This window comes from Anneissia japonica, unplaced genomic scaffold (assembly GCF_011630105.1).
Source record: "Anneissia japonica isolate Jap-2015-1 unplaced genomic scaffold, ASM1163010v1 scaffold3019_len273136_cov204, whole genome shotgun sequence".
NCBI classification, from domain to species: Eukaryota; Metazoa; Echinodermata; class Crinoidea; order Comatulida; family Comatulidae; genus Anneissia; species Anneissia japonica.
In genome coordinates this window covers 143,386-153,742 of record NW_022756235.1, presented here as the reverse complement: position 1 = coordinate 153,742, position 10,357 = coordinate 143,386, and the positions used below count along the sequence as shown (strand labels likewise).

General features: G+C 35.2%; 1 protein-coding gene across 1 annotated transcript in view; it reads right to left on the bottom strand.

Annotated features, from left to right (window-relative positions):
- The window catches only part of LOC117124150 (metalloproteinase inhibitor 3-like), a 14,167-nt gene extending 5,090 nt beyond the window's left edge, over nt 1-9,077 (bottom strand). Inside the window, exon 1 of the mRNA XM_033270297.1 lies at nt 7,909-9,077. Within this exon, the coding sequence (XP_033126188.1) occupies nt 7,909-8,047 (139 nt within the window). The 5' untranslated portion in view covers nt 8,048-9,077. The remainder of the gene's footprint in view (nt 1-7,908) is intronic.
- Between the last annotated feature and the right edge of the window lie 1,280 nt (nt 9,078-10,357).

Genomic DNA, 10,357 nt, shown 5'->3' with positions numbered 1-10,357 from the left:
GGTAGTGCGTTCCAGAGTGTGGCTGCAGCAAATGAAAATGATCTGTGTCCGAAGGTCTTAGTGTTGGTGCGAGGGACAGAAATTAAATTGAGATCAGATGAACGTAGGGAACGGCCAGGCACATATTATATAGTCCTCTAGACCGAAGCATTCCCTATATACTTCCGAACATTGCGAATATAGCCTATTTATGTAATGCTAGTTTCTTAAAACCATACGGTATGCCTTACACAATTACACCTGGGCGAAATCTCTCCTGGGAGTGAATTTTAACACAAAAACAGGAATTAATTTCCATCCGAGCGCTTGCCGCATCTACACACAACGACGCAAACAAGACTAAATCATTTCATGGACAATGAGTCCGGGCCTTTTGTCATTAAATCTCACATCTAGAAATAGATGTAGAAATTACATTTGCTTTTATTTGATGCTAAAAGAAGTGATCTTTGGCTGATGTCATAAAATGGTACTCGCTTAAAATGCATAACCGTCCCCCAAAACAGCACCCGAAGCAATAATTCATTGTCAAGAACCCGAACAGAATCCTATCGGATAACATTTTAATCACAACGTATGTGGTTCTAATAAAACAATATTCGCATGGGAATTGGAGGTGAGGCAGGCCTACCGTACATTCCCGTTGTAACGGTGGGCAAGAAGTTAAGCTAATTCCAATATATTTTATTAAGTTAGCATTTCAATTTACAGATTAATGCTCCGGATGAGAACGAGAAAAGGCAAATGATAATCCAGTCCCATGATACTCAATTCGTTTGTTTAATACCATTAGTCTTGCTGCTATTCTTTTATCTCCATTCCATGAATTATGGAGGACTTCAATACACAGTTTTAAGTGGTAGTATTAAATTAACTCTCTCTGATTGAAAATATTGATAATCATACTGCAGTGATACCGTAATCCATAATAATAATAATATTTATTCGGCAAAGTAAAAAGTATACATACAATATTCTTGCCAGGAGTAAGTAATAGGCATAAGCCCAAATAGCAAACTGCTCTTACTCCATCATCAAAAAACAAATACAATGACAATACATTATAAATATATACAAAAAAGTAAATTCAAAATAAATTGATTTAACTATAACAAAATGAAAAACAGAGATAATTAATAGTTATTATTATTATTAATATTTTGAGATCAAGTGTTTTGTGAGCTGGGCTTGAAAGTCCGAAATGGATGTACATTGTTTAATTTCATTAGGAAGTTGTTCCCATAATCTAGGAAAAATAACAAAAGATGAATTTAAAAATGTACGGTATTAGTCTTGGCTTTCCAATGTATTAATCGCCCTTTACACCTTTCACTTGATCTCACAAGATTATTAAACGACAATGATAATCAATTCGTTTGTTTACTATCATTAGTTTTGCAGCTAGGCCTATTCTTTTATTTCCATTCCATGAATTATGGAGAACTTCAATACATAGTTTTATGTGGTAGTATTAAGTTAATTTTAACTCTCTGATTAGAAATATTGATAATTATATTGCAGTGACAGGGAGAGGACACAGAGGCAGGCCGTGTTACTGCGACCCCCCCCCCCCACCTCCGTTTTTCAACACTGTCCTTTCACGATTACTCCATCCCCCATTTTAACTCCGTCGTAACGTAACAGGGGTGGGAGGGCCACTAACTGTCCAAGACCAAATTGCTGACTTCACTTTTGTCGAAATCCAGTTTTTTTGCGAATCCCACCGATTTCTGACTCAGAATGTCGACCCCTGTTTCCGAATGCCAAACTGCCCTCTACTACTTTATCAAATTCACTTAGCGATGGCACCAACAGTTTTTTTTTTTCTCAGGATTATTGAAAATCCGAAAAATAACTGTAATGATTTCGTTAGTTTTATTCATTAACAAACCTAGCCTAGCACTTCGGGCACCCAAAATGTAATTAAGGAGAGAGATCGATCCCGTTTCTCCTATCAAGTATTCCTTATGTTCGTTTACGTTTTGTTACATGTATATCTGTCTATCTAAAGAAAATTAAACTATGATAAAATTAAACAGGCCTGCATTATTTATTTCTCTGCCGTAAGACTGCACAAAATAAAAATGGACACACGTAGTTTAGGTACATTGATCCAATGTAAACCAACATGTACAGAACGGCACGAACGTCCCATATAAACAAACACAACTTAAAGGAGAAGGTGTTTAACTATTGAGTGGGATGAACAAATCGAAAATATAAACATTACCAGATTTTTATTTTTCTTAAAGGTAGGGCTATTTTAATCCGTCACGCATCAATTATTCATCCCTTATTCTTTAAAATTGTAAAAAAAAAAATCTCATTTTAATATATAATATGTAGAGGCAGATGTAACTGCAAAAATGACAAGGACATTTTCAACGTTTAATTAAAGCTAGCATCAATTAAAGGAAAACGTAGACAAAACGTGGCATTGTCAACTTTCTTCTTCGTAATAAAACTCAGTGCACAATACGTTGTTGGGTGTTATCGGTATAGGTCCATAATTCGGCCTACATAGAACATTATCGAACTGAATGGACCTTTCCGTTAAGCCCCGCCCCTTGGATATTGTTGCTAAGGTCCTACAAGGCGACAGTGTTAAAACATACGCGAACACGTGCGTTTGTGGGACAACACGTGTGTTTGTGAGACGCGCGCGTATTCCTAGCGCTGTTCTGATTAGTCAGTTGTTAAGTTTGATTGACACTCCGGAAAGGTCAATTCACCTATTAAACCGGGGCTCCGGAGGTAAACACATTTTTGATTATGTTGTTCAACTGATTTTTCTAAGACACAAAAAACATATTTGACGAAACCTCGGGAACGGTTAATGAGATACCTTTTTTTTTCCAATATTTAAAAACTGGGGAAAAAAGGTGTAACCACCATTTTTCCACCTTTCCCAGTTTTTTACATAATTATAGGTCTGTATTAGATGCAATTTAGAAATATTGGCCCATAATAATGTATCATTTGTGTTTAATAATGATCGTCCCTTTAATTATCACCAACACAATTCATAAAATATTGTCGCGCGTTACCAAGGTCCACTTGGTAAGTAATAAAATAAGGAACTTACAGGTAATAACCCGTCACGGTTCTAGCAGACTGTACAACCGTTTGTGGTCTCATTGAGGTGCTAATGAAATCAATCACCGAGGAAACGCGATGTGTAACCGACATTGAATTATATTTTATTTACTAACAAAATTGTTGTCACCGAGGGTAGAAAAGTTGTCGATACATTCCACTAACATCATCGCCAATAACACCACCATCATATCATTGTTCATTGTCATCTAATCCAGGTATTAAATACCGCCTTGATTTAATTACAATTAACATCATCATTATTATCATCATCATTATTGATTGTCGTTATTATTATTATCTTCATCACCACCATTTAATCATCATCATCACCATCTTCATTAGCATCATCATCATCACCACCAACGCCTTATCTATCACCATCTTCATCAATAACACCATCATAGTCGTCATATCGTCTTCGTCTACGTTATTGTCGCTATTGTTAATTTTTTGTTGGTGGGAGTGTTTTTTAAAAAATTTTTAAAAATTTTATTTACAGTATTATTAATAATTCGTATTATATTTCTTTGCTAATAAATGCTGCACTCTTATTTATAATACAGTATTGAGGATACAAACTGGCCCACACACGTAAATCACTTGCTACTTTTTTCGATACAACAATTTGATTCAATTTATAATCCAGTCAGTCTGTACATGAAGCATGGGATTTGACACCAATTTACATCGTTACTAACCGCGGCAACAGAATTGCAATGATGTTTGAAAACATTCCCAGCTAGGGGCTTCGGAAATACATGCCTCCTCACAGGACTTGTGTTATTGAGTTGTCAGTCGTACGTAATGTGCTGAAATAATCTCTACATGGTTTCGGCATGTTTCTTGTTCTAGGTACAGCGAATCAGTTTTGCACCGAAAGTAACATAGTATTGTGAAATGAACTAGATGCGTCGCACACTGTAATTACATTCTGTAAATATTACAGACTATTAAATATCGTAGCGTGTAAACATTGTTGACGGAATGAAAATGTTATTCTAAGCTGGAACATTATAATTCGATTTGTTTTGACATGGGCGTACGCGTAGAAGTGGCAGCGCACCTTGTAGGGGGTGGGACGGGGTTATACTCATGTCACTGCATCAACAAATATTTGGTATTTCTCATCAGCATTAAACTGGATGTTTACAAGTTTTTTGTCAATTAACACTTGATACAGATTCACTCTTTTATCACTATTTCAGAATAATCTCCTGGAGGAAATTGCTGACCTGCGTATTTGTGACAGTGTCCAGTCAGTTGACCTTTTTGGTATAAAATCGTGACATTTACAATATCTATAATAGACCTATACCTAGACCAGTGGTCACCTTACTATTGAAGTTTAATTTGTTGAGTGCAGAATTGAGTTGGCCAAGTTTTCTATCGGCCAACTCAGACAGCGTCGTACGACGCAGCCCGACGCGATTTGTTGTCGCGCGATGGTGTGCGTCGGGGGCAGGCGTGTCGTAGAATATTAAACATGTTTAATATTTTTCACGACGGCTCAAGACTGTCCCCGACGATAAATCGGGTCGGTGGGCTGCGTCGGCCGACGCTATCTGAGTTAGCCATAACGCTCTCCAACTGGTCTGATATAATTTAAGACGACAGCTCTATCATATCCTAACAACCTCTTGTAAGGATTTTAATTTGTGAAAGATTGATGTGAAGGGCCTCTTTGCGGCTTTGGAGTATTCCATCATCATCGTAGTCTTCCATTCATAACCTTGAGTATTTTCAAATTCATCGTTGAAATAGCTTTATAATTTTCATTCATAAATGTTTTCATACTGTAGTGTCGCATATTAGGCCTACGATGTACGTTTTAACGGGTTGAGAATATTTGTGGGACAAATACTGTATATAAAATTGTTGCTGTTTTAGCGAATAGGTACGGTAGCATATTCGTTAAGCCCTATATTAAAATGATAGGCTTGTATGATGGTTTTATTCCTAGGCAGGCACACACGCACACACACACACACACACACCTGTCTCTTATACACATCTAGATGTGTATAAGAGACAGGTGTAACCGACATTGAATTATATTTTATTTACTAACAAAATTGTTGTCACCGAGGCCTATATATCACAATTTCACAATAACTTATGACTTTTAAGTTGTTTCCTGATTGATTATTTGGTCCGTCGCGAAGATGCGCATGGCATAGAGGTTTAGACCTGTGATTTCATTTTAATAAGAACAATACAAGGTCTTAATATTCTAGCAAGAGCAAAATCCCCATTTGCCAAAAAGGATCTGATTCAAAATCTCCTTTAATCTTTGTTTGGATAAGTTAACACTGGGATTATTTATCAGCAACCCAAGGTTGTCTTGCAGATTAATATTCTTTCTTTGTTTCTCTAAAGAAACAAATGATTTTTCTATATTTTAACGTACAGTACCGGTACCACCAATAAAGGCCTCGGCAACTTTTGAATACACCATATAGGAAACCCTTCGAAGTTGTTGGAAGTCATTTCCTGTTCATCTTTCGTTACAATTTACTAAAATTGTTAAAATACCAATGCCTGTCTGCCAATTCGAATCCGGTAGGCAAACCTCTAACTTTTAACTGAACATGACATGGTTCGTAAGCATTTAAACCATTCTGGGAGAGATATTTCTAGAAGGGGAATACCAGTGTTTCACTGTCATGTATCTACTAACAATGATTTTATACAGCTCAGTGTAGCATGCAGGGGGTTGTTACCGAAAATAGTTAAAATCAAATAATTTCGGGATCTCTTTTTCGAACATTAATTCTGACTTCAAAAAGATTAGTAGACCTACATAGGACTAGTATACTGTTATAAAGTCTTTATGTGAATCGTCAACAGTGGACATAGTAATCGTCTCAGACAGCTGGGGTCAAATATAAGACGAAACTAGTTTTCGATGATCACCACCAGACCACTAACAATTAAAAGCTGTAGTACAGTAGTGCTGACCTATTTATCTATTAACTTCGCAAACATTCAGTAGAACAAGGCCTAAATTAATTATAGGATAAAAGCTACGAATCTTTCTCTTTGCAACCGTCTGCGTTAAGGTAATAAAATTGAACAATAACATTTAATATTTGCTTACTTTTTGTATGGTTTTAGTTTTGATTTAAAAATTAGAAATGTTTTAGAAAAGAATATCTTTATTTCGGTATTTACCGCTTATCTCGTACCAATGCAGTAAGCGCAATAACGTTTGAATGAAAAAAACAATTCCCAGCTTTCATATTTTTTGAAAGTGTTTTTAACAGTGTTTTTGACCATTAATTGAATCTGAAGTATATACAATCTGTGCTGTGGATTAATGCGCTCTGGGCCTTATATAAATAAACTACATTGAATAAGCATAATAAGCTGTACTTGTATAACTTTTCCAACTTTCTTCAGTACGGTACGTTCTGGTAGGTCATATTTGACTGATGAGACCTGGAGTGTTTGTAGTAGTTGCAAGATATTTGGAAATATTCCTGAGTATTGATGTCAAGCAGAGGTGACATACTTTATCAAGGTTACAGTGTGCGGAAGATAAGAAGTCCATTAGGCATAAGTGATTTAAACACATAAGTCTGATGGTTTATGACACCATCGCTGATGCAACGAAAGTCTCTTTGAAATTATTTAAGCCTCCATAATATTGTTGTTTTCACCAAGAAGTTCGAGTTAGTTGCTGGAATATTTCCAAACTTTGCTAGAACTTAGATTTGAATATAATACAAACTCGTAATTTATAGTTGTGTTAAACATAGCTTGCCAACAATGTCAAATATTGCAGCAAAGTCAAAATACGTTAGTTGATGAATTAGGTCTACAAGAAATCTATATAAATATATCAAGGTTATATGGGTCGTAATTTCGTGTATACGGCATGATAGTTTTGTAGTTGTTTTACATAGTAAGCGGTGGGCAAACCTGAGCAGTAAGATGATAGCGGCCTGATTGTGTTTTAAGAATTTCTTAATCCCATGTTTGCTAGGTCTGCCACTTGAATCTTCACTTTCTATTATTTTATTTACCATAAAGCTATTTTTAGAAGATGAAGGAAGCAATTCAAAGAAGGTTCACGGTCAAATAGAGGAATGGTATCGACTTTAACTAATAATTTCGAGAATTCACAAAGAAAAACTACTGGGTTAAACCGTAGGCCTACAATGTACGTATAAAACCATAAATAACTGAATATACTATTTCAAAAAGAGCACATTAAAAAAACTACTGGCTTACTCACTATGCCTACATTTAATTAATATACAAATATTGATGGTTAGGCTTATCAACAAAATATCAAAATTTAAGTATTTTGTATGTGATCTATGACCACCTATCGCTCCTATTGTTATCTAAAGGCCTGCAAACATAGCAAGTATGGATTTTAAGATTAATTTGGTTTTTAGTAGATTGAGGATAATAGGCCGATGGTACACAATCACATTCAACATACCGAACGGAATTTTACCGAAATAAATATATTTTAAAGTATACTTTTTAAACTTAAATAGGTACCGTATTAAATCCGTAAAATATAACATATTTTATTTACCTTATTTTTACATTTATTTGAACTTTATTTAATGAGGATAGCCATGCACCTCACCATTATGGACATATTAAGCGATCCTCAACAAACATGCATGTATTTCACATTTAATAAAAATCAAAATGAAACATAGGCCTAAATGCACGGTTTCAAATGATATTTCCATGAGCATTCTTAAGTACGGCCCTACTATTGAATATGCATTGGATGTGTTATTTAATGTTACCATCAACAATCTTAAGCATATGGTAAAAAGTACATACCGACGTCTGCTTCACAATAATGTTCTTGTGGGTGTTTGTGGACATAAAAGTTTGAGTCTGCAGCGATATAACGATGGCAGGCAATGACCAGAGATGCACTGACCATAATGACCAGGAGATGCAACAAGGGTGTGGTCATTGTGAAATTGTTCAGAAGTTGTATCCAGAGCACGGTGATTTCCAGCGATAATATACTCAACACTGCCGCGGGTAAGAGAATGCGTATCCCTTGAGTGTGAGCTTGTTAAAGTAGTCCTATGCAAAATCAACGATAATTGAAAACTGAGAGGACCGATAGCACGTTAGCAATATAAGAGTAGGACCAATGTCAACATTTCTTGAGATATCGTATTTCGTTGTTATCGGCGGGGTAATTATTCTGATCTGAACATCAAACAATTACAGTTTAAAAAAAAAGTTTTAAAGCTGTTCTCACCCTCTTCAAAGTTAACAAGATTTTCTTTCCGATTTCAACTTGTGCTATGCCAACTATTTGCTACTGGATTTTCTGCGTTTAACTGTAAACCTCTTTAATTTAATGTCGGAAATGTCTGAACTGAAATAGAAACACCTTAACGGATGACAAACATTTAAATGCACGGATTTGATATCATTCGTTTGACTCGTGAAGAGAACGAGATGGACAGGAGCTAACCGGAAATCAGACTACAACCTTTCTTTCCGTCTTTAAACAGCGCGAACAAGTACTGGCTGCAAAAGTTCGACCCGGCGGCCCTTCGGACAAATTGAGGTCAAAGCAAAAAAGAAATATTTGAAAGTTGCACTGAGAAATGTAAACAAATAATAAATGTTTTCATGTGTTGGCATAGTTTGACAAATGAGAATTAGATCTAGTGGACAAGCATGCCTCATTTCACCCTTGCAAACCATGTATGACCAAGGAGAGAGAAAAGTAGGTCATGGAAGTCTAAGATAGACAGTACTTGTTAGCGATCAATCGACAGTTAGACGACTCCAAACGCATAGTACAGATTTAAATACAATATACTATTTTCATCGCTCCGGTGACACTTGATCGCACTTGATTGGATGTGTTATTAACTTTAATGTGCAGATAATGTTTTAGAACAAAACAACTCTGCCATAAAGTGTGACTGTTCTCCATATTACTATAGTCATTATCTGGTACATGGGACTTTTTTTAGTTAGGGTATCGACCAACAAGGGCCTAAATTTCAGGCCTAAGGCACAACATGTATTTTATTCGCACACACACGCATATATGTATATATATTTATATATATATATATATATAATATAGAAAGACAGCAATAAAAAGCAGCTATGAGTTGTAAACATACTAGAAGCAATATAATTTATTTATATATTTCTTCTTTTTCGTATAATCTTTGAAACATTTTACCATACGGTATCTTTATGACCAAGCAATTAAGTGTGCCATCAGAGGGCGTCCTACTGATATATAACGAGAGGAAACCGTTGTCTAACCATGGGGAACATATTTATTATTTCTCCATGGTCTAACAAGCATGACTCTAGTAATAAAAAATAAGTATAAATTAATTTATTATCTATAATCACCTCCACCAGCTTTATTACTGTTCTACACTTTTGGTACTTTTTGTTGTTTTTTTTTTCTTTACTTCGTGAAAAGTAAGATATAAAAAAAATCTTGAGTTTTGTATCAATATTAATATATAATCACTTATATTTTTTTTAATAATGATAAGCACGTATTTGGCGCTCCAAACAATGCAAACCCTCATATCACCGAACAATGGACACGATCTCAAAAAGTAATTTCGTTGTCACACATGAACGTTGATTTTTTAAAATATTAATATTATCCGCGTTTTCATGTAATTTCATCTTTTAAACAATTTGAATAATTTTTAATGTTTTATGTTCATCTGTTTCTGGTCGTACGAAATGTAGGGCTTAGGCCTTCTGTCTGCTGACGTTGCAAGACTGTGACAAGATCATTGTCAAATGCCTAGGCCTATTGTATTTTTCTCTGACAAAGCACTGAAAAATCGTCTATAAAAACCTCGTTGTCCAGGAAATCGATGTTCTGTAAAATAATGATCACTAGGATAATCTGTCTATGAATTCTCTACACAATTTTAATTTTAGCCTTAAACAGATAATTTTGATCACAAACTTTCAATTTCTAATAAAATCGAATGAAATGTGTTTAATGCTACTGGGACCACCACTGGTGTCACGACATTCTAGGTTGCCAACTTCGATATAGTATGCCTATTCATTTTTTGTTTTGAGTAATGAGATATGTGTATACATAGTTCGAGTGCTCAAATTAAACATCCTGTACATTGAAAGTCAAATGGTACGTGGCTTTATTTAAAAAAACAAAATGTTTGTTTATGTACTTGGTATTGTCAACAAACACTCTCAAAAATCGACTTATAACAGGTTAAAAATGTTCAGATCGTCGGAGCACCACCTC